The sequence below is a fragment of the Melospiza georgiana genome, chromosome 2 (assembly GCF_028018845.1).
Source record: "Melospiza georgiana isolate bMelGeo1 chromosome 2, bMelGeo1.pri, whole genome shotgun sequence".
In the NCBI taxonomy this organism is placed as follows: Eukaryota; Metazoa; Chordata; class Aves; order Passeriformes; family Passerellidae; genus Melospiza; species Melospiza georgiana.
In genome coordinates this window covers 25,593,153-25,618,698 of record NC_080431.1, presented here as the reverse complement: position 1 = coordinate 25,618,698, position 25,546 = coordinate 25,593,153, and the positions used below count along the sequence as shown (strand labels likewise).

At 39.1% G+C, this 25,546-nt stretch overlaps 2 protein-coding genes across 4 annotated transcripts in view; one reads left to right on the top strand and one right to left on the bottom strand.

The window, feature by feature from the left end:
- Positions 1-14,027, bottom strand: part of LOC131095999 (cohesin subunit SA-2-like) — a 57,646-nt gene extending 43,619 nt beyond the window's left edge. For 2 of the 3 annotated variants that reach the window (XR_009115937.1, XM_058044214.1), the window contains exons 1-7: positions 13,936-14,027; positions 13,650-13,818; positions 9,154-9,238; positions 8,399-8,545; positions 6,822-6,918; positions 5,729-5,805; positions 1,713-1,784 (exon numbers count right to left, since the gene is read on the bottom strand). Coding sequence is in view for 2 of the 3 variants with exons in the window: in XM_058044214.1 (XP_057900197.1) it covers positions 1,713-1,784; positions 5,729-5,805; positions 6,822-6,918; positions 8,399-8,545; positions 9,154-9,238; positions 13,650-13,693 (522 nt within the window). In the remaining variant the exon portion in view is untranslated. Of the gene's footprint in view, positions 1-1,712; positions 1,785-5,728; positions 5,806-6,821; positions 6,919-8,398; positions 8,546-9,153; positions 9,239-9,786; positions 9,994-13,649; positions 13,819-13,935 lie in introns of all 3 variants that reach the window. The other variant, XM_058044227.1, reaches the window with a different exon arrangement.
- A 99-nt stretch (positions 14,028-14,126) lies between these two features.
- On the top strand, positions 14,127-25,364 carry GTPBP6 (GTP binding protein 6 (putative)). Its single transcript, XM_058018323.1, has 10 exons — positions 14,127-14,481; positions 17,192-17,329; positions 17,756-17,826; positions 19,349-19,479; positions 20,180-20,250; positions 20,700-20,858; positions 22,300-22,508; positions 23,848-23,996; positions 24,307-24,459; positions 24,761-25,364. The coding sequence occupies exons 1-10, from the start codon at positions 14,127-14,129 to the stop codon at positions 24,900-24,902; spliced, it is 1,578 nt and encodes a 525-aa protein (XP_057874306.1). The 3' UTR covers positions 24,903-25,364.
- The last annotated feature ends 182 nt before the right edge of the window (positions 25,365-25,546 follow it).

Here is a 25,546-nt window from a genome sequence, read left to right as displayed (position 1 = left end):
TGCATTCCCATATCTCCCACTGAACATCAGAGAGAGTTCTGCTGACAGACAGTTTCACTTCATCCCCCATAACTTTTTCCATGGTTAGTATTCCAAAGTAGGGACAAGCAACTAGGATACAAGCAAGCAGAGAGAGAAAATAGCTTTATTTGAGCTACACTGTCATCACTGTCATAACAGCTCACTTTTGAAAGCAATGTAAGCAAGGTAACTGTGAACAGACAAGAGGGAGAAAGTGTGGGAAGGCAGAGCAGAGTAAGTAAGTTTCACTGGCATAAACCATGAGCACTCCTGGCTTATTCTACTTTCTCACAGGTAGCAGTGCTTCCCCACTTCCCTATCCTTCCTCTTCCTGCAAAAGTAAGGTAAAATCCAGGCAGAAAATGAAGTAAGGGAAAAGTGGAGATAACTCTGGCATGAACAGGACAGGACTGTTCTCCTCAGCAGCACTGCCAGCCTGAGCAGTTTATCAGGCTAAAGCTCAATGCCAAATACTCAGTCATTCACCTATACCGCCTGCACCTGGGTCTCCAAAAACCCCCACAGAAACAGTAAGTGAGCAATACCTTTGACATCATGCAAAAAGCAAATTACAATAAAATCATAAGTGTCCACAGTATGGTTGATACTGCCAGGAGGAAAGCAGACAGAGGGAAGGTGAAATGACTTCTCACACGAAATAGTGGAAAGTACACTAGACAGACTTTGTAAATGGCAGCCTCAGACAGTGTGAACATTTCATGTACACCTCACAGATCCCAGGAATGGCTCAGAATATGAATTTGCATCTTTATAGTTTCCATGTGTGAGTGAGGTCAAGGAACTCCAAAACTTCACTCACTGTGGAAAATCTCCTCCTGAAGGCTGGCCACTGCTCAGCTGTCCTTCACCAGTGGGCAATCACCTTCTCAGCCCCATTCTAACACAGCATCACACTCAGCATAACCTCCCGCGCTTCTAAAGTACACTTCATGCTCTTCTCCTGTAACTATGTTTCCAATGCATAGGGACTGCTGCTTGCTTTAATGAGAAATGTCAATACAGAATGATCACAGGGCTGGCTGCAACCCAAAGCACATCAGGAATTTGGAATATGCTCCTGACCGGGCTGTAAGAGTCAGTTCAGAGCCTAACAGTAGCAGCAAGTGCCAAAACAGAAAGGTAAGTTTCCAGCAAGCCTCATTTAATGCTCCTTGATCATGACATGGACAGTAGAAAGACCATCTACAACTTCAGGAAATACCTACTTTATCACCATAGCTTATTCCTCAATCTGAAAATTAGCACAAAATACACAAAGACTTCTCACTTTTTAAGAGCATTTCTACTGCCCATGTTTTTCACACTGGGATACTCTTTAATGGTAACATGCACGCTGTAACCATATACACAACATGAAGGGCACGCCACCTAAAGTGAGGCACCTAACTTGGGATTCCCTTAGATTCCTTTCATGAACAGTAGAGAGATAATTCTGCTTCTAGAAATCAAGTCAGATTAGACCCTTAACACAGGTTCTTCCAGAGAACTATTCAAATCACTCAACAGAGTGATGTGAGCTCCTGCTCTGACTGAACCAGAAAATGTTTCCTTCTTTCATACAGAGTCTACAGAAAGAGAGGAAAGTCAAAATGAAGTGCCAACAAGGAGTTCAGATAAATTCCCCACAGAAAAAGCTATACTACAGTTGTGGGAAACAACAACAGCCCTACCATGTCCACCGGCCAAGTAACAGTCAGGATCCAAGGATAGGCCATGAATTTCTTATACTGCAACCCAGTTTCCTGTAATGCAAGAGACAAAATTTTGAAAGGTTGTTAATGAAATGGCACAGATAATTCATAGACAAAAGCATTTCAAAACATGCAACATATTTCAAAGGCCATTAGAACTTCAGCCAATGTGTGCTACAGGTGGCCCACACAAGCCAAAATACTACAAAAAACCTAAATCCTTCTCATCTGGGTTTTGTTGGTTTTTGGGGGTTGTTTTACTAACCAATGACAGACACACTTTTTATATAAAACCTGAGTTGTCTTGTTATGAATAGGAGACAAGTTGTTTACAAAATTTAGAAGCAAATATATACAAGGTATAACCCCCATTATTAATTCTAAGATATGGCTCCACAGCAAGTCTAAGTACATAACCCTTTTCAACATTTGGTACCTAGATGTAAAACATCTAAACTCTAAAAAAAACTTTCTGAGCTTTTCAAATTAGAGAAGAATGTTTTCAGCACTAGTGCAACTTGATTCAAGATGTTTTCTCAATTCTGCAATTATTCCAAAACAAAAGGCATTAAATCTAGAGTTCTTTATCAGGTTCAGTGAAGCACAAGTATTTCTGTCCTCATCTAGCTATACAATTAAGCATCAAAGTTAACTCTTCCCTTCCTAAATGTCTAAGCAACAAAATGGGAAAGGAAAGAAAAACCATATAAAAACAAAGAACTGCAAGAAGTACATGTCACAAACAGGAAGAAAAGCAGAAGAAACAGATTATCTTAAAATAGAAGAAAAACAAAAAATGGTGTCAAGACAAGACTGTCTCATCACTGAGGAATACCATGGCTCACAAAGATGAAATAAATGCCTCCATGACCCCATTAAAACCAGTCTCTGCTTCTAACATCAGTACAAGTTTTCACAGAATTACAGAAAGACTGAAATTGAGAGGGACTCTCTGAGATCACCTAATCCAACCCCACCTGCTCAAGCAAGGTCAGCCAGCATAGGCAGCCCAGTGCTGTGTGCAACCAGCACTTCTGCTCTCAACTCCTGGAAATGTGGTTAGCATAACTAATGCAATTTTAAGAGCAAGCAGCCCTTCTCTGTGACCAAGTAGTTCACATATTCATTCCCTTTCCCTCATTACCAGGCCCTGAAGGTCCTGTGAACCAAGCAGACAAATCAAACAGATTAACTTCCCTCCCTCACAGTCTCACTGTTCCTGGGTGCCAGACCAATCACTCCCTTCCTTACCAAGCCTGCAGATCCCAGGCATTCAGCCAGGCAGGTGGTGGCAATGACCCAGTCAGAGAACAGGGAAGCATCACAGCACCCAGAGCACTGTCAACAAAATCAAGGTACTGCAAGGTCTAACTGGTGAACTCTGACCACAACTCCTGCTGGACAGTGAGACCTGAGCTATATTATACATTCTATATTATGCTATTATATTGATTCTGCTTATAGAAATCCTGTGCCATTTTAATCATAAATTCTGCTCTATACTAATAATAACATACTGTTAACAAATAAAGCTTTAATTTTTAACTACAATTGGTGCCATCATCATTCTGTCAAGGATGCCTCAAAGTACACATCTTTTCCCTCAGTGTCAGGTGATGCCACGAGCAGTCAAATAATACCTGCAGAGACTCCACAACCTTTCTGGGCAACCTGTTCCACTGCTTGATCATTCCCTCAGTAGAAGTTTTCTTGTGTTCAGGTAAAATTCTATCCATTTTAGTTTGCACCCACTGCCCATCGCTCACCATCTCACTGCACACCACTGAGTGGAGCTGTGCTTCCTCCTTGTCCTTCTGTCACATCAGGTATTTTATGGGCCAGATTCCTTTGAGCCAGCCTCTTTCCAGACTGAACAGGCTCAACTCCCTCAGCCTCTCCTCATATCAAAGACCATAAATCATCTTTGTGGCCCTTCACTGGCCTCACTCCAGTAAACCCATCTCTCTCTTGTTCTGCAAGGTCCAAATCTTGACTCAGCACTCCAGATGAGTCTCAGTAGTAGGAGCAGAGAGGAAAGATCATCCCCCATGACCTCTTGGCAATGCTCTGCCTAAGGCAGGCCAGGAGGCTGTTGGTCAACTTTGCAGCAAGGGTGTGTTGCTGGCTCGTGTTCATTTTGTCACCCACACCAAGAGCTGCTTTCCAGTCTATCAGCCCCCAATGTGTAGTGGTGCACAGGGCTATTCATTCCCAGGTTCCCAGGGCTTCCTGTTGTAGAACTTCATGAGGTTCCCCTCTGCCAAACTCTCCAGTCTGTTGAGGGTCCCTCTGAGGAGCAGAACAACCACCTGATTTGGCAGCTAATCCTCCCCATTTTGCATCATCTGAAAATTTGCCAAGACTAAACTCTGCCTCAGTGTCCAGGTCATTACTAAATATGTAAAACACCATTGGCTACAATATCAAGCTGGAGTTCAGCACTAGTGACTAGACTCCAACTGGACCTTTTGCCATTGATCATTTCCCCACAGGCCTGGTTGTTCCACCAGTTTTCAGTCCAGCTCACTGACCACTTAACTAACTCATACTTCACCACCATGACCATGAGGATGTTAGGAATTCTTTTATTTCCATACTGAACTCTATTAACATTTCCCACTAACATTATGAAGAATTCTAAGAGGAAGTACTGATGCAAGGATGTAGTGCTGCAATTAATTAACTGAACAGCAATGCCATGGTTGAATCACTGAAATAATCAAGAATGAATCCTCTGAATGCTAGAAACAAAGAATAAAAATTCAAAGGCAAGATGATGTTAAGCAAATATCTGGCAATATTTTCCACTCTCATTACTACTTTCACTATTACTGTCATAGGTTTTTAAAAAATGTTTTTGAAATCTCAGTAGTCCCATACGGCACTCCTCCTTGACTAACTTAAACCACTAACTTACAATTCCATCTTATGAGAGAACTCTCTTTACAGAGCATAGAGAATACAGCTTCTAAGGCAACTGCAGAACCTGCCTTTTTGCCCATGAGGACAGGTGAAAAGGTTACAGAGCTGTAGTATTTCCAGGCTGATGGTAAAAGTAATCACATCTCTGTATCTGTCAGAATGCCTGCAGTATCATGACTGTTATTCAGGGCTAATTTAGTTGGCAAAGAAGTGCCAGACTACTAATTCATATGGCTAGACACATAGAGGTTCATTTCTGTCAAAAAATTAGCCCAAGTGCTATTACACTTCTAAAATGAAGAAAAACATGTTGGCAAATTCATTCTCTGTGGGAATTTCTACAGCAGCTGGTCTTTGAGAGATGCTCAATTAAAACAAGGTTGATGGCTGCTTCTTGACAAATCAATTCAGAAGTGACAAATATAAGGGAAAAAAGCATGGAAGAAACTGTGAAAGCACTGCAGAAAATTTAATGTTGCCACAATTAGCCAAGGAGCAGTCAAGCAGTGAAACAGCATTGTAAAGCTATGTGCCTTTCTTAACAATCCCCAAAAAATTAAATACTCACTACTGCTTTCACAATTATCTAAAAATCTGAAACACATTTTTCTTCTTTCACATGATGTGATACAGTTATTAAAAATCATAATTGTCAGTAAAGCAGAAAGAACATTTTCAAATAAAATATCAGCTAAAAACATCTGAATTAATTCATCAGTAATCCATATTACTATTTTTTAAAGGACCTATCAACCAAATACCAAAGGAGCCATTTACCTGCTGCAGTGCTGGGTTATATCTACCTCTATAAAGTCATTGCAGTCAGACAGCCCTGGTAAAACTCTCAAAATAAAACTTAACTTAAAAAAAAAATCTGCTGCTGCTGCTAAAATGGGTCATGATGACAACAAATTTCTCTTGCAAAAAACTATATTTATTTTACTAAATTAATGCAGAGTAGTACTAATGGTACAGAGCTCCTGATAAGCAACAGGAATTCCATCCAGGCTGGCTAATAAGGTAGAGACTATTGTTTATATAAAAAAGACATGCAAAATTAAAGTAGCACCTACCTTATCAAAGGTCTCTGTCATTTTTTGCATGACATCTTTCTTGTACAAACTTTGAAACATCTCTGCTGTTACCATGCCTAAAAAAAAGTAGTGTTTTAAAAAGAATTACTCACAACTCTATACCATTAATCAAGTCCAAACCACAGTAAGAACTTTAATAAATTTAGAAACACTGAAGACAGGGGAATTCTCTTTTATGTATGTACACTGGTACAGGCAACATACACAGAAAAAGATACATAAATTAATTTATAGGAAAAAATATTGATGAACCAAAACTGAAATTCCCATTAGAGAAGTCTGCTCTGTGCTGTCTGGAAAGGCTGTTTTCTCTGTTCATTTATTTACTTCAAGGATTGACTAAAATTTTACCCACAGGTCAAAACTAGTCAAAACCCCCAAAGTATTTCTCATAAGCAAAGGCATATTAGTCAAAGACCTAGAGGGAAAAAAAAAAAAAGAGATATGTAAAAAGTACATTTCTAGCTGCTTAAATACACTCAGAAGTTTCAAACTAATAGGACAGTCTTCTTAAATCTCTTACTTGCCATCCTGAAGCATTTCACTAGCAGACTGTCCCCAGAAGGCAGTGCTTCAATGTTTGTTATGAAACAGACAGCTTCACAACTCTAGCAAAAGCAACTGCAATGAGGCAAGAGACTGCTTTTCTAGCCACCAAAGCAGGGAGCTGAATCTGCTAGCTGCTTATTTTCAAACAAGGACACTAGCAAAACAAAAGATACCAAGAAATACAAAACAAATGCCAACTGAAACACTGGATTTTAATTAGAACACTCATCAAAAGCACTGTCCCTATGTGAGGATTCTCCAAAGCAATGTGACATGCCACTTCAGAAACCTGACCCTGCAAACCTTGTTCAAATACAACTCTCAGAGCTGGAATGCTGCTAGCACAAAGAATTTAACCAGCAGCATTCTTTTCTATTTTGCCTGCCCATCTGGAGTTCGTCTTAACGAACAGTACAGATCATAAGTTCATGATTTACTGCAGAGAAAAACTCCATTTCAAAAAGCACACTTCAAACTCCTCTCACACACAGACAGTGGAAGGGCTGTGAAGAAGGTAAATTACCTTGACAGCCTGAGCACTGAATGAAGAAGTTGATGAGATCCAGAAGTGCCACATTCCTGTCTTGTTTATAAGCTTCAACCCAGTCAACTACTACAGACTAGAACAGATTAAAGAAGCTCATTAGTCAGGAGATGAAGACAGTTTGCCACACTCCACTGAAGATACCCACAATAAAGATAAAAACTAACACTGCTCCATCTCCATTAAATTACAAAACCAAGAATAAACTCCAAGCAATTCTCTTCCATTTCTAGTAGTTTTAAAAGACTCTTTCAAGTCTTAAACTGCTTTAGACAATGTTGTTTTTCACAGATTCTTTGCTTCCTGTTAACAGGGAAAATTACCACAGTTTTAATAAATGTAATATAAAGAAAAATAAAAAAGTTGTCCTCCTGAGCTCTTGACTGCACTGAGGTAACAATTTAATTTAAAAACAAATAAATAAACACAAACAACAAAAAATCCAAACACACATTTAGCCTCTGCACCATCTAATTACTATTAAATCCTACCAGCAATTTACCCTGGAGGTTCTCTTTTTCTCTAGGACTTAATTTGTACAGTAAGTTTGAAACAGTTCACACACTAACATAAGGCAAAAAACTGCTCCAGATTTCATTTCTAGGGCAGTACAGTCTACAGCCTGTAAGTGACATGGGTCTCCTTGGACAAGCTTTCCAGGCTTCAACCCACCAGTAGTTCCACACAGGTCTAATAAATTCCAGCAGCAACAGAACTCAAGCCCTGCTGCCTTTCCAAGACCTTCCCATGATGGTTGGCATAGCTTGGCATAGCCAAGCTCTTCAGACAGCTCTACAGAAGTTACCCCAGCTATAGCACAAAGGTTTCACATCCAAAATATCAATGCACTTTTCATGCATGTGCACACACACACACACACACACTCTTTGCTTACAAACACTACTCACCAGAGACATATCTATAACTGTACATAAAAATATGTGGGGCTCCAGATTTTCAAACACATATACAAAGATAATAAATGTGCTCAAAGAATATGGGGAGGTAGGCTTCCTCACATTGAAGAAAATTGCTAACTATAGAGATGAACAGGGAACTATTCAGGGAACTATGCCTATTATACTAGCTGCTGGCAAACTGCATTGGAATAAAGGTAAAGGATTAATAGTATAAGGCAAGCACAGGGGAGGAAAAAAGGAAAAAAGGAGGAAAAAAGAAATATGAAAAAAAAGGAAAAAAAAGGAAAAAAAGATAACCTGATTTTTCAGAATTCTGGAAAACTAAATTTGCTATTGATGAATCTATTCCACATTTTTTAAATAATTATCTCTTTGTATATTAAGGCATTGTAGACTGGTTTAGGTACAATTTTCTTCCTCTTTTTAAACATCTGACAGCTACCTCTTCACTAATTTATTGAAGCTGCAAGATGTTCTTTCCAAGAGCCACCACACTCACAGCAGTTTTCCAATCGAACATGTTTCTTCCCCAGCTAAGCCAAAATTTAAATGTTCCACATTACAAATAATGGAAATGACCACTGTTTATTAATCTTTCCTCCACCAAATGCTTTCAGAACTCAGTGCTGGGAATACCTGCATGGCCTGCTTCCCCATGCTAACCACTTCAAACAAGGTAACTGCCTCAACCACTTCTCCATTCTGCAGCTGGCTCACTCTTCTGCTAGCGGGAGAATTCCTCCTGATGTTTTCACACTGCTCTCGGACCTTCCGCTTCTCCCTCTGAAACGAGTCAAACACAGTGTGTGAGAAAACACAACACAACAGGCATTCACAGACACCAGCTTATTTCACTCTCACTGTAAACACTTCCCCAGGCTGCTCAGTTTTATGCACCAAAGACCCCAACAATTCCTTACCAAATTTGACCACAGTAAAAGGAAATGAAAGTAAGGATTTACCAGTTTGAATTTTACTCATTTTAACAATGAGTCATAAACATAGGAAGATGTAACAGGAAAGAAGTTTTTGCACAGTTGCACACTACCCAGAAGGCAGTTTTCAGTGGCAGCTGTCATTTCTGAATAACAGAAAGCAAGCACAGAAGCTGTTCCACATCTTTTCCCTCACAGGTTAAACTGACTACTGCCAATTAACATCGGCTGCACACAAAGGAAGGGCCATGCAGAAATGAATCGACCACTCAAAGGCCACCATTGAGGCTTTGCTGCCAATGGAATTTGAGGGTCAAGCTGTATCCAGTGACCAGCTTTAAGATGCATTGTGATTGCTGCATGCAGTACTCAATTTTGTAACAACTGAATGAGACACAAAATAAACTCCACAATTTAAAAGAATTAAAACTTTAAAAAGTTTTTAAATTAACTTACTGGTGTTTTCAGGTTGCCATTTCTCACACAGGTGCCATTCTGAGCAGGAGACTCAGGCACAGTCTCATCATGGACAGCATTCTCTCTAAGGTGCAATAAACATATTGAAGGAGTTAGCAGCAAGCACTCAGGACTACACACTTCAGGATAAAGCCAGAAGAAAAGCAAATACATGCATTTTAGGATTTTTAATTTGTTGTTTGGTACTGGTGACATTTTTTCACTAAAACCCAAACAGCTAACTTTAAAAGCACAACAGAAATTTGGGGCCTTTTTCAGACTGCTGGCTTTCCTGTAAGATATGCAGATAATTAGAAAACCAGCAAAGCTATCAAAGGTATCAAGGAAGTATAAAGTAAGTAAATGAAACAGAAAGCTGATGTTGACTTAATGCAGCCTTTGTTGACTTAAGAGCTTTGCACCATGAACCAGTAACATAAGTAGGCATTCACTCTGTGGGTGCCCTAAGCTAAACAAAGCAGCTACATTTGATGTGCTGACATTTTAAAATGAGAAGAAGAACCTGGTTTACTTTGTTTATTAAACATGCCAAAGAAAAAAGAGACATAAAAAACTTCATTTTCAAGTCATTGCTAATATCATGGAGGAACAATTGTATAAAGAAAGATGCACCTTCTGGGAGATCTGAAGCCATACATTTATCTGCAATGAAATCATGCCATTTTTCATCATTCCCAATGCTAACAATGTGCTTTGCCAAAGGTCATGTTTGAGTAGACGAGCTGGATCCCACTTGTGCAGCAGGCCCAGTACTGGAAGCTGGCTGCAATGGCCTCCTTTAAACTACAGTGGCCAGGACATGAAGCCAGTTGACTTGTACTACAGGAAGGCACAGAAAGAAAGTAAATATGAGAGTGTACAATTACTTCTGTTTTCATGACACTACTGCAACAAGAGCGTGTACTAACACAAGTGACCACTTTACAAACAAAGAAAACCAGTGTGTTACACTATCAGATACAGTCAACTCTCCAGTATCCAGAGTGGGCAAACACAGATGGAGAATTAACTGTTCTATGGATGCAGAGCCAGCTCAACTCCACCTAGGTTTATCAATGCCAGAGAAGCATTTTTATCATTCTTTTTCCCACAATTGTTTTGCAAACAAATTCTGAGACCGAATAACATCAACTGCAGGACCAAGGTCCCAACATTATTTTGTTGATAAGAGCAGACAAGTTTTATTTAAACATGTCTCTGTTTACTTTTTTGATCTACTGAGACACTCAAGAATTGATGTAGAATGAGACTTCCAAAGATTCCTATAAAAATTCTATAGAAAAATAAAATTGCACCAAAATATATAAAATTTCTAAATACAATTATGCATATGCTTACCTTCTCTACAGGGAAATGAAAGTTAAATTCTGTTTATTATTTGCTACAGAAAAGTTCAAAACATGCCAAAGTGTTTGATAGATGGGAGGAAAGAAAATAATTCAGGATGAACCAATCCTTATACCAACTGTGCGGACTTCTGCATGCGAAGAGTGGGATAAACTATAGCTCCCAGCACAGTCAGTATTCCATAAGAAATCATTCACAAAATTTTTCAATTGTCTTCTTTGATTTAAAATTGCAAGCCACAGAGATCAAGTAGCCCAAGTACTACCAGAGACTTCCCAGATGAAAAGAACAAACAGCAAGGGACAGCAATATGCATTGCTTCTCTGATGCCAGTTTGCTCTTCTCAGATCCTTCTACAGACCACAAAACCAAAAAGAATCCAAACATGTTTGGCAAGGAGCTGTTTCTCCTATGTGATTAAATCCTTCCACTCTTGATTTCAAAGCAGAATGCATCACTGTGGGGCTGGACTAACAGGTTTTTACTTGCACTGTTTCACACGAGCTGCAACTCAGGTGCCAGCCAGCACTGCAGTAACATGGGTTACCAGTTTCTGCATTGTACTTCAACATAACACTCAACACACCTTCAAAACCTTTTCTGCAGTGTTTACAAGTACTATGTAGCAACTTACTCCATCCCAGAAAGAAAATAAACGCACCGCATTTGATTATAGCAACTATATTTGAGTCCAAGTTGGTTTAAAACATTTAAATAATTCAAAAATCAGAACTGCCACAGGACAGTTCCGTCAAGGACTTGTCTGATCACGTACTGCTTTTACTGTCTCTGTGTAGAACATAATTCTTTGAAGGTTTAATTCACACCTCTCCTTCCTAAGAACATTCTGAAGGACAGCTCTCTGGACGGTATCTATTGGCCTTGTGCTACTTGTTTCATTTCTTATGCCAGACAAAATATACTTGTAGCAAAAGAGGCCAAACAAAGTAAGGAAAAGGCACATGGAGCAGCACGTTACCAAAGCTCAGCAAAACCTCCAAGAGTGGGAAGACCACAGACCTACAGCTCCCTCACTGTAGGAGAGAACTGTAGGTCTGGGCCAAATAAAACATAGCTGGGGTGAAACCTTTTACAGTAACTGGTACACATGCAACTAAACATCTATCTTAAGCACTCAAGAAATATAACTAAGCACTAAATACTAGTATTAAAAAGCCATTTAGTTTCTGAACTGTTTTGGTTATCATGCACTGCAGCACATAGCTATGCCTCAGGAAGCCCTGGCAACAACAGACAACTTACATAAATGTAGAGGTTGTTTTTTAATCCAGGTACTACTAATTTTCATGTTTCTCTTTTCTTTCTCTCTCTTCTTTTTTTCTTTTTTTTTTTTTTTTTTTCGTAGCCTTTAATACTGGTGCTTCCAGTTAGGCTATTCGTAAGGCAGGTACAAACATTTGCAGAAACTAGACCAGCACCTAGAAACTGAACCCCATGAAACCACTGAGCAATTAAATGGCATATTTAAATGGAATTTTCATTTGCACAACTACATTTCTGTTGAAGAAACTGTTAAAAGAATTAAGACATCCTCTTATTCTCTTAAGCAAAACATAAGTATTACTGTATCTAGCTGGGGGAAGACACAGGGGTCACTTCTGCAGTGATCCCTATGTCTATCTCCATTTAACATCTCAACTATAGGAGTGCAATGGTAGGTTTGACAAATTTTGAACTAGCTGTTGTTTTTTTTTTCCTCTCTTTGTTATTCTACACTATGTTGAGCACTTTGCATGCATACATCCACTGCCTCATGCACTGAAAGAAATAGCTCTCAGCCATTTAGTTCCTTCCATCAGCAACCATTAAGAAAGCATAAGCAGAAAGCCATTTCTCTTTCCACCTTTATACTCTGTTATGTATGGCTCAGAGACTCATTTTTACCTTGTGTTCCTGCCACAATGTTGTCCTTTCACTAGCACTTGAAGTATTACTTATCAAACACTTTAAGCATGAAGGAAGCCAAGTCCCACATCTAATCCTCAGACACAAGATTACTGTGATAACGTCTGAATTCAGTTTTCTTATCTTATAAACATTTAGAATAGATCTGGTGACTCACACTTGAAAAGAAAACATATCTTTACCAAAGAGGCAATATATTCCTTTTGTTGTGTAAAAGGAACAATTAATCTGTGCTACTGAAAGAATCCTACCTGTAAAATTTTAAAATTATAAATTTCAAAACAACTGCTTCATCTATTAGAACCAATATAAGAAGCTCCAATAAGCAACTGCCATGTACCTGCCTAACACCTCTGAAGGTAAAAGGCTGGTTTCAGATGAAACATACTGGAATGGACATATGGGAAGCTATATCTATCATCATGGACTACAACTCTCAGCCTCCATTAGAGCATAATGAAGCAAAGCACACGGAGCAAACAGGCCCAGAAAATGAGAGGATCAGAAAAGACCAGGCTGCAATGAGTTCAAAGCAACAACAGCGGACATCTAAGAATGGTTTTGTTTGGTTCTTTGAAACCAAACAAGAAATACCCAAATGTTGTAACTTTACCTTTTATTTATTTATATTTATTCTAGTGGAACTTCTAGTTGCCATTGCATAAACAATTATATGAATACTTTATCTCATCCCAACAAACGACTTAGAAATACATTATAAAAGGAAGAAGACATGATGGCTCCCTGATAAAAACAATACAAAATATACAGAAGCAATGTCCCCATTAACGCCTACAGGAAGCTTGCAGATTACTTAGCACTCTTCCCTCCCAGCATCCCCAAATTCTCTGATGAAGGGAACACGTGCACTGACAATGAATCTGCTCCCTTTTTTTTTTTTTTTGTAAGGTAGGGTACACACATAGGCACTGTAGTGAATAAGGCACAGAAAAGCTTGCAAAGCCAAGCTCCCTGTCATAAACAGCATAAAACACTACACTAAGGAGATGCTAAATAGTAGACGAAAGGAAAGGAAATAAAATTAAGATATTAGTAACAAAGCACAATGCAGAGCAAACCCCTTTTTTCCCCTTTCCCCCAAGGTGACACACCACAGATTGCCGCGGTGTCTGCACACAAACCCGAGGGACAGCACCCGAATTTACCCACACATTTTACAGACAACCTGTGCCAGGTCTTACTTTTGGCTGGGAAGGGTACTGGCTGCGTTGGGCTCCGCTATCATTTCCGCTACATTATTTCAGCAGCACAAACAAGCTGTCACGACCTCCTGAGGAAACTTCACCGAAATCGACAGCGTTAAAAACTTAACAACCCTTCGGCTTCTGCGGGCGGAACAGCGGCCGAAAACTGTCAAGAAAGGCACACAAAGAGACTTAATTCCACGCAAACCAGGCCAGAAACAGCCCCCGCTCCATCCCCCGCCCGGCTGCAGAGAAGGATGAAACAGAAAGAAATGAAACCTACCGACAACCGTGCAGTCCCTCCCTGGCGCTGCCCAGCGCGGCCGGCCCCGGGCCCGGCGTCAATCACGGCGGCCGCTGGGCCCGGCAGGGGCGGGCAGCGCTGTCACATGGGCGGCGGCGGCGCTTCCGCAGCGGCCGGAAAGACGCGGCCGCTGACGGTCCCTGCCCGCCGCCCCGGGCCCGGCGGTGCCGATGGGGCCCGGCCGCCTCTCGTGGTCGCTGCTCCTGCGCTGCCGGCGGGCGGCGGCGGCGGCTCTGGGCGCGCCCCGGTGCTGCCCGCTGCCCGCCCGCCCGCTCAGCGCCTCCGCCCCGCTCCAGGCCCCCCTGCGCCCGCCGGGCACGGGCGGCGGAGCGCCCTGGAACGGAGCGGCGGGCCCCGGCGGGGATGTAGAAAAAGAAGAAGAAGAAGAAGAGGAGGAGGAGGATGAGGCGGCCCTGGAGGAGCTGCTGGCCCCATCTCCGCTGGCCCCGGGGCCCGGCGCCCAGCGCGTTGCCGTCGTGCACCCTGCGGTGAAGTGGGGCCCGCAGAAGTCGCCGCTCACCACGGGTGCGGGGCTGCGGGGGCGGGCGGGCTCGCAGGGAGCCGTACACCGGGGAGTCGGATGGACTGCCCTGGGAGGCGGTGGAGTCTCTGTGCCTGGGAGTGTGTGAGAAAAGACTGGCGGCAGCACTGAGTGCCGTGGGCTATTGACATGCTGGGGTCTGGTCACAGGTTGGTTGGACTCGGTGATCTCAGAGGTCTTTTCCAGCCCAATTGATTCTGTGGCTAGCGTGAAGTGGCCCCGTGTCACAGCGGTGAAACCGCGACCTGTGGCTTGCCAAGGACAAGCTTGGATGGAAGGTCTCGGTCGTTCTCTCCTTTGACAACTTATTAAAAAACGAACCGTTAGTGAGTGCTGGCAGGCCTGTGCTTTGACTTGCAAACCACGCTGACTGTATTTTGGTCAGGTTGGTCAGGGAAGCAGTCGGGTGTCCCCCTTATTAGCACAGCGTTAATTGTCCTCAGCCCTGCTGCCTGCCAGGTGGGCTGGAGTCCTTTGGCCTTAGGGCTGCCCAGAAGTTGGCTGGAGAGCAGCAATACCCTCCTGTCCAAAGAAGAGAGTGCACTGAAGATCAAGTCCTGAATAAATCCTCTCAGGGACTTAAATGCTTTTATGCAGTTACCTAGTGATGCACCAATAATTCCTCTGTAAGGACTTCTTTTTAGGACTACTATTAGGTTTCTCTCAGAAATCATAACTAGCTAATGTATAAGCATTAATCACACACAATTAAGATACGTTATGAACTTGATGCTTCTCTTTGAACACTTCTCTAATTAGAAGGTTGCAATGTAAGGGATTAAAGCATCTTGTAAGTTAGCTTTTTATGTATAGAATCACAGAATGGTTTGGGTTGGAGGAAACCTCTGAAGGTCATCTCATCTGATCCCTGTAATGATACAGGACATTTTCCACTGGAGCTTGTTCAGAGCCCTGTCTAATCTGGGCTGAATATTCACAGGGAATGTTTACAGGACCTCTACCTCTCTGGGCAATCTATTCCAGTGTTTCACCACTCTTATTGTAGAAAACTCCTTCTTTATATCAAATCTAAATCGAATCTCTTGGTTTAAAACCACTGCCCCATTTTATTGCAACAGATCCTGCTAAAAAGTCTATCCCCATCTTTCTTATAAACAACTTTTACCTACTAAAAGGCTGTAAAAAAGTCTTTCCAGGAACCTTCTCCAAGCTGGACAGCACCAACTCTCCCAGACTTTTCTCATAGGAGAGGTTCCACCTGTCTGGTCATTTCTGTGTCACTCCTCTGGACCTGCTCCAACAGGTCCATGACTACCTTGTGCTGGGACCCCAGAGCTGGGTGCAGACCTGCAGGTGGGGTCACCAGAGCAGAGCAGAGGGACAGAATCCCCTCCCTTGCCCTGCTTTGCTTTGGATGCAGCCCAGGACATGTTTGGCTCTCTGGGCTGCGAGCACAGTGCTGGATCGTGTCCAGTTTCTCCTCCACCAACGCCCCTGAGTCCTTCTCAGCAGGGCTGCTGTGGTCTGTCCATCCTCCAGGCTGTACCAGTATCCTGGGGGCTTGCCCTGACCCAGATGCAGGACCTTGCACTTGTTCACCCTCACTACTCTTCCATGGGCCCACTTCTTGCGCCTGTCAGTGTTCTTCTGGATGTCAAGAGACACTTTGTTTATACTTATTATTTTATTCCAATTTATTATGTGATGAAACTAAATCATGTTTAGTTTTATTGGTGCTGCTAATTCTAACAAATTCTCACATTGCAGAATAAAGCTTTTAACCTTTGCAGAATTGATGTAAGTGACGTAATTTTACAACTGAAAAGTAGGTAAAATATAAAGACACCTTTCTGTCCAACCATACAGAAGAATAGCAGTCCTTCTGCATTTATTTAGGCCCTCCTTAGAGCCTGAAATCTGAACTAATGTTTTGGAATTATTTTTGAAGCACCACAGATCCAATAGAAAATCTGTGTATTTTACAAAAAGTACGAACAATATGAGGAAAAAGTGGATCATGATTATCTTTAAAATTATGTTACCTCTTGGATCAATGTAACCTATTTAGTATATAAATTTTGTTTTGCTGTCTAGGGAAACTTTACAAATTTGTTCTGAAAAGGAAAAGTTTGGCATATCAAGACTAGAGTTGCTGATCTGATATTCTTCTGTAGCCTTTGTGATTTCACAAAGTCCTCAAAACTCATTGCTTTGCAGTGTAGATGGTAAAAACTCAAAAGTAATTGATGAACCAGAATACAGGATTCACATCTACTGGTTTTAGCAAGTCACAAAGCAAGTCACAAACCAGTTTAGGTCCTTTAAGTGGCTGTGAAGTTAGCAGCAGGATATGCTGTATTAGTAATTCCCAAATTATTGCTGCAAAACACCAAAGTGTTAATTGTGTGGTTTTGTGCTCATCTGAAATAATAGATTTTCCAGCTAGTTATTAATTTCACTTGTTGAAGAAGAAAGCTTTGTGATCTCTTTCCTGACCATACAATTAAAAATTCTCCTAAGCCAACAGCCACAGAAATAATTTATACTGTCAGAAAGATGCTTTGTGTGATAAAATTGCATCAAACTGTTCAATTACTCTGATTAGAGGTAAGACACTTTCCTCCTTGTGCTAGAGGTTAAAAGAAGTACTGTAGTTATTGGAGATCTGAGCAGAGTTCTGATGGTACATTGTAATATTCTTTTCTTTTTTCTGTTATTGTTATGTTCCTGAAGCTGAATTACAGATTGCCGAAGCCGTTGCTCTTGTAGATACTCTTCAGAACTGGACTGTTTTAGATAAAATAATTATTCCTACAAAAAATCCCAACAAGAAGTTTGTTTTTGGCAAAGGAAACTTTCAGGTTTTGACAGGTAAGGACTGAGATCTTTCAGCACTGCATCTCTCTAAATGAAAGACTTTTGCAGACAAACTGTTCAAGGATAGGTGTGGAAGCTGAAGAGAGGGAGAATTTTGTTTATCCGTCATGCAGGTTTCCAGGCAAACTTGAAAGAATTTTTAAGGTTACAAAAGCAATGCAGAATAGACATAACCCCTGGTCACTGAAAATGTGTGAGTTAACTTAGTCTGTAACTTTATGTGATTGACATAAGTGAAACTGATGCTGTTCTTGGCACAGTACTAAAGTAGCAATTAAAACTGCTCTATGAACAAAGACTATGGTGCCATTTGATGTTTTATGAGCATTCTGCTCAGTGCAAAATGGTTTATAGTCTGGGCATTTTAAAAAGAGAATTGACATTTAACACTGTATTTTGCAATCATTATCCATCTTTTAGAAAAGATTAAAAAATTGCCCCATGTGACAGCTGTCTTCTTGAATGTGGAAAGAATATCTTCACTAACAAAGGTAATTAAACATAATATCAAATCATATTCTTTGCATCACTGTCGTTTGGAAGCTGTTGATGTTAGGAAAAGTGGTTGGTTAAGATTCTGAATTTGCAAATGTTAATATATGAAGCACCAGGACTGAGTTTTATTGAAAAGAATCTTAATACCTATTGCATTTGTCCAATTGATATATGTTTCCAGTATGTGCGTGAAATTTTCCAGCAGCTTACTACAATTTATTATAGACTCTGCTCCCACATTTGAAACTAGCCCTTTTTAAAATGTTGAAAATGTTACTCAAGGTGTTTTTTACAAAATTAGGGTGTTAACAAAGATTTTGTTAGGAAGAATGTCAATATTTTGGATTAGCTATGTGCTCAAGTTTCTATATCTATAATAGATAGCATATTTTTTTCCCTATGCTGTGGATGCTGAATTGTATTTTGAATATGAGGTGTAAATTCAGAGCAAGCTTATAGTTGAATGTTTCAAATACTTAAACTTTCATTCCTAGCCCTTAAAAAGAAGCATTGAGGGGTGCAGCATACTTCAGTATTTTAACACTGGCAGTAAAACAATTGGTACATGAACTACAGATATTCATGGGAAAACTGAAATAAAAACTTTTTTGGGTTTTTAGTATGTGCAGCATCATGCAGGGTGTAAAGTGTATGCAAACTTTACAAGCAAACATTAATGCTTTGCTGGTGGTTTCGAATGCTTTCCCTGATTATAAAATGAAGTGGTGACAAATATCTCTAACAGATGGTTATTCAAATGCTTCCATTTGTTGATGAAAGGGAAGTTGAAAATGTTTCACTTCAATTTCCTAGTTTTTAGGAAAACTGTTTATTTTACAGTTGAATTCTTTCAGTACTAGATTTCTTAAAAAATGTTTTCTTTTGACGAATATAGATCTTAAGACAAAATTAAACAGGGTTGATTCAGGCAAGTATTTGAGAACATGTATACAAGCATTCTGGATTTTAGAGATGGCATAAGGAAACTGCTGCATATTTTAAGTGTCTTTTGCTGAATTAGAGCAAGGATGAGGGGTTTGGGTTGGTTGGGTTTATTAAGTGTTTCATTGAAATAATTTTCCTGCATTCCTCTCTATTTGTTTACAAGTTTTAGTAATCTTTTTTATTTTCCTATGTTATCCCTAGCCATTCCCATTCCACTATTTCATAATTATTTTTTACAAGGATTTAACTACTGACGTTCTTGATTCTGAGATATGCTGTAAGACTTGTTTCAAGAATCCATAAAGGGCAGTGGAAGGATTCTCACTGAATTTGATGGGCCTAGACATAAAGTTTTACTCTCTAAATTCACTTTAACTCCTCTCTGTCTGGTCAACCAAATTTTGGCTTTGCATGCTCATAATGATTGCCCATCCATTGCAGTGGAATCCTGAGTTCCTCTGAGTCCAAGTGTCCATCAGCTAACTAACTGCACTTGCTGTGTAGGAATTGATCTAGAGATACTGTGGGGGACAGAAGACATGTCGATTATTTTGTCTTGCATGGCTGACAAAGAAAGAGCTGGAAGGTGCCTGGGGCGTGCCAGTCTTTGACAGATACACCGTGGTGCTTCACATTTTTCGCTGCAATGCGCGGACGAAAGAAGCAAAACTGCAGGTGGCACTGGCTGAAATTCCACTTCTCAGGTACCTGGGCTGTGCACATCACATATCTACGTGGTTTAGTGAATATTTCTTTACAGTAACAAAAGCCAGCAACATTTACTGTAAAGGAAAAATACATCGGGTGTTCAATGATTGATTAGAGCACAGAATTATTTACTAGAATGCCATTATTTTAAGCTTCTGCAGTGCTGACAGGCAAAACCAGAATGTGTTCAATAATCTTACAAAATGTATTTTTCATGAAAAGGTCCCGGTTCTTTCTAAGACACAAGATGGATTGCAAGAATATGTAGGAATTGGATATGTATATCCCATATATAAAATTGTTGAGTGTAATAAGGAAAGCTATAAACAAGGAAGAATAATTTGTATTTAAATTTTTCATATTTCTGCATTCTGTGGCATAGAAATGTGTGCATGGCAGTTGGTTTGAGTTATGTGGATGTTTTTGAGGTATAGTTGGCTCTTTGAAATTTCAGAATAGCAATTACAATTTACCAAGAGAGTTGTAGGCTTTTTCAAGCTACAGTTGAGCCAGAAAAATTCATTCTGTTTTTTTTTCTCCAGGCTTCTTGCCATGAGCAGGTTTTATTTACAACTCAGTCATTTAGTGGTTTTATTTGTACTATAAGAATAACACTAGTGCTTCACAATTTTTAGGTATTTTGGTATAACTGGATTTTAAAAAATTGCATCCAAGTAACTGTTACTCTGCTGCCAGGTCAAATCTGAAAAACGAGGTGTCTCAGCGAGATCAGCAGAGAGGAGGTTCAAGATACATCATGGGCTCAGGTAAAGTCTAAATAATCTCATGATTTAGAGGATTTTTTTTCTCCATGGCTTTTAAACAAATTTAGTTGCTTCTTATTTTATTTGGAGGAGGTCAGGAGGAAAAACAGTGTTCTGTGTCTAATTAAACAAATGTACAAAAATCTATCAGAAAGTAAGTTAAATAATAAGGTTTGGGTCTGTGCTGATCAAGTTTTTTGGTCAGTAACTGGTGAAGGATAAACTATTTGCTTGCCACAGGGATTTTTCATAAGTGTACATGGATATTTTAGAGTGGTTAGCATACGTTTCATAATTACTTATTCACTTTTCTAGGCAAGAATACATAGTTTTAGTGGCTTATTTTTAACCTCACTAGCCCTAGTGCTAGCTCACTTGATTTCCAAATACATCACTTGCTATACAGTTTCTCTTGTAAGCTTTTCTGCCAATTACTCATTTGTATTTTTCAGGTGAAACATTTCTAGAAACACAGAATCGTGTCTTAAAAGAAAGGGAACTTAAAATCAGGAATGCCCTGGAGAAACTAAGGAGAAAAAGGGCTTTACTTAGAACTCAGCGCAGAAAATGCGAGTTCCCAATGGTCTCAGTAATGGGCTATACCAACTGTGGTAAGCAAAACCTCCTGAAATCATCACACAAAAGAGCTTATATTGTCTAGTTTTTAATTAGAAGCTCTGGCCAGATTCTCATTTGTGTGTGTATAGGCTTCGTATTTTAATTAGTTTTTTTTTAATTGTGTAATGAATATTTTTCAGTTAGGATGTAGTTAGGAAAGGAAATTAGGCTGCTTGGTTTTTTCAGTCTCCAAGACATGTTTTGGAGAAATGCCTAGCACCTATTGTGCCAGAAAGATTTTATATACAGTGCTAAAGACTGCACTGTTATTGTCCCTTTATATGAATCTCTACTACTTGATCAGAATGGGCACAGAAAAGTACACGGGTGTTTAGATCACCATGAAGACTTGAGGCGTAGGAAGATAATTAAGAGTTGGTTATTGATCTGAGAAACCTGCTTAAGGAGCACTGTAGCTTTTCATGGATTATGTGTAGCACTCTGAGATGTGTTCCTAGGAGAAGCTAAATAAAGCTAAAGAGGTTTTTTTCTGCTTTTTTTGGTTTGGTGTGGTTTTTTAGCTTACACAAGTGAATTCTTAGTCAAGGCATAAAGAGACATTGGACGAGAAACTTTTTTCAGGTTGGATTATCTTAAGACAATTTCATTTTCTTACTCAACTTCTTTAAAAAACAAAACTATCTTGCACTCAAAGATTTGGATTATACTGTATGTTTTTCTTAAATGTCATACTTCCATACTTTTCCAACTGAAGATAGATGATATAGATATAGGCATAGGCATAGGCATAGATATAGATATAGATATAGATATAGATATAGATATAGATATAGATATAGATATAGATATAGATATAGATATAGATATAGATATAGATATAGATATAGATATAGATAAAACAGTTTGGCATACACATAATTGAAATACTTTAATTAGGCTATATACTGAGCACTTTAATGACTAATTATATGAAGTATTCATTGAGTCAAATAAATGTCTCTATTATTATGTTCATGAGGAAATGCCCAATAAAGGCCTCAGCCTAATATATTATTAGCACTTATCTTTATTTTTTTTATTTAGCAAGTAAATTATTTCATTTGACAACAGAAGCACTGAGGAGTGTGTAAGTGCATGCTTCCCAATGCTGTCATGGCAGTGCTCTTCAGGTGAGAGATGTGGGTAGATCAAATGAGGTCAAATGAGTCTTTGATCATCTTGTGATTTCACAGCACAGCTGTACATACCAGTATGTGATTAAACATATGTGACCTTAAACCCAATTCCAGGTTATAAAATGTAAGACTGTCTTTGGATTTCCTAACATCATATAGATAACTGATGACAAGCTACAATTAAACAACTCAAATAGGTGTAAAAACATATGTTACATTATACATTTCACCTGAGCCTTGCAAATTAAATTTTACTTGGAACAAGCCATTAAAATACTGTTCTTTTTTATTTAATTAGGAAAAACTACTTTGATCAAAGCCTTGACTGGGGAAGCAGGACTTCAACCCAGAGATCAGCTGTTTGCCACTCTGGATATTACAGCCCATGCTGGCTATTTGCCCTCACATATGCCAGTTATTTATGTTGACACCATTGGGTTTCTGACTGATCTTCCACATAATCTGGTTGAGTCATTTTCAGCTACACTAGAAGAAGTGGCTTACTCAGTAAGTAGTCAACTATAAAAATTGGGAAATCAAATAACTTCATTTTAGATAATCCTCAAACCTTCAAAACAGGGGAAGTTAATTGAAATGCTGTTCTTAGCAAAGTGTCTGGCTGACTAAAGTAAACTCCTGAGATAATGATGTAAATATCTTAAAATAAACTAATTTTCTGATGCTTTACTTATGTAAAACATACAACTACAAAGGGATTTCAGAAAGGGCTTATTTGGAGTATATGTGTCCATCTCCATGATACTTAAACCAGATAAACCAGATTTTTCTGATAAAATATCTGAACAGTGCATCCAAGTGAGTCAAGGCTAGCTTTCCTGGGAGTTAAAAATTAATTAAAGCATCTGAAATTACCTAGTTTTAACTTAAGGTTGCTTGTAGTCTACAAGTGGGTGATTGTGATGTGATGCAGGCAGCATGTAATAAATATAAATGTACTTTAGCAATTATTTTCTCATTAAAGTTTGTTTTCCTGTGCTATAACAAAGTGTAAAGCTGCATACATACACACAGATATTTAAACAAAAACCCTGTATTATGAAAGTTAATGAAATTTAGTGGTAGCTAGATGCCAGAATGCTGCTAAAGATTAGACTTAACCATGTAATAGCAGGGCTTTCAAAACCTGGCTGAAACCATCCTGTTTGTCATTTACTTCTAATTATTTTTCAGAAGTATAAAGCAATGTCTCGAGCAAAGATGATGAAACTATTTGAATGCAAATGTTGAGTTTGGTTGCTTGGTTTTTATTATGACAAACATTATATATATACTTGAACCTGGTACATTTTGTATAAAGCTTTTTAGTGCAGCATCAGTATTAGTATCCTGAGAGCTAAGCATAAGGATAGTATTCTATATTTTGAATGTAAAAATAGAATTACAAGTAACAGGGAGGTTTTTTCCCCTCTGTTTTTGAAACAGTTTTGCAGCCATTACTCTTCTGAAAGCTTTTTTCAGAGACCATTCTTTTTAATCTCCAGTGGTTTTGAAGCCTTACTGTTACAAAGCCTTGGCTTTGAACAAAATGGATCAGTTATTATTTGAAATCTGATTCTGTGACTAGCTTGATTGACAACATTTGCTTCAGGTTTGTGGGAGGCAATTTGTACTCACTAGAGGTGTAAGGCTAAGCTGCTGCAGATTTTCTTCCATCATGGTCCAAGAAGCAGTAGCTTAATACTGTTTTAGTAGTTAATTTTACAGTGCTAATCTGCCAGTGTATTACCAAATGGATAGGAAAGTATTTTACAGTAATTAGCAATGCAAAAAATGGTATACAGTCTCTACAACCTGGTAAATGGTATTGTTTATTGATCTTTGCTAGGATCTGATAGTTCATGTGAGGGATATTACTCATCCAGAAACCATCCTCCAGAAAGCCACCGTTCTGTCAGTTCTGAGGAATCTCAATCTTCCTAGCCATTTACTGGACTCAATGGTAGAAGTTCATAACAAAGTGGATTTGACAGAAAGGTAAGCAGGAGATGCTAAGTGTACTTAAACATTTCTTATGTTCCAGAATCTTTTTCATTCTTAGCGTAGAAAAGAGATCCCACACTTCAGAATATATTTAATAGTGTTTCTCAGTCTTTTACATATGTAACTATGGTCTGAAAAAGAATTCATTATCTTTTAATTACAAAAGAAATCACTTGAGTCATACAAGAAGTGGCCTCTGTAGAAGGTGTCAGTACAGAGTAACTCAGTTAAATTGTCCGTGCTTGGAATATATTCACAACTTAATCTTCATGAACAAATGTGCTAGCAATTCATTTTCTTTCAGGTATAAACCTGCTGAAGAAAATGCTTTAGCTGTTTCTGCTCTGCATGGGCATGGTTTAGAAGAACTGAAACAAGAAATAGAGAAAAAAATACTGACAGCAACAGGAAAGAAGATTCTAACAGTTAACATCAACTTAGAGGGACCTCAGCTAAGGTAAATAATTTTAAATCATGTGAAGGACTTGGAGAAATATGAAACACTTAATCATTCATGTCTGAAAGTTTTCAGATCATATTATACTGATTTTAATCTGCTACCTCTGTTAAGAATAACAGATATAATTATCAATGTTTTGTGACCTATTGACAAAAATTAGCCCCATTAGAGAAGTGGAGTTGAAACACTTCATCTTTTAAAGTGTTACCTAGATAGGAACCTTCGAAACTAGACCAAGAATCACATTTTGTGCCATGTGTCATAGCTTTAAGATGCTAATATGCTTTCACATTTACAGCTGGCTCTATAAAGAAGCAACAGTTCAGGAAGTAGAGGTCATGCCTGAAGACGGCACAGCCAGGGTGAAGGTGATAATCGGCAGTTCTGCTTTTGGCAGATACAAAAACCTCTTTCCCAACAGTGAGATTTTCATGTCATGAACCTGTATCCTGTTCCAGGAGAAGAAACTGATCTCCTCAAGAGGATGTGAAACAAACGACCTGTTAGTCTCACTGCTGAATAGTTTATTTTTCTTCCACACTTGATGGTTTTGGCGCATTTTAGAAATGGACGCTGTTTCAGAAAACTTCTATATGGAAACAATAAGAGCTTTGAGCTTAATTTTGTCAGCAAGTACCAGGACAGCACTAACTTATTTATGTTAAACCTGTTGTTGGCTATAAGCTGAGGACCTCAAACACATGGAATGGCATCTGACTTAACCTACAGGAAAAGAACCAAGTTTCTTACATCATACAAATTAAGCTTTTTATTGCCTTTTTCAGAAGAAAATAGTATTTATTATAGTTAAGGTATTTCAGATGGTCTTTAGAAAAGGAAATTTAATGAAGAAAATATTGTTGGTTGTATATAAATAATAAAGATAAATCTGTGTTCAAGCAGAATGCGTGAATGTAAATAAAATAACTGCCATGTCTTATTGCAGTGAAGAAAAACAAATCAATTAAGGCATTAAATAAAGTTAGCTGTGAACATCTTTTACCCATACAGTTTTCTTGCCTACAGTAATTTATCCACAATACCTATTGCTATGTCAGTTCTTGGAGAAAACATTTAAGGTACA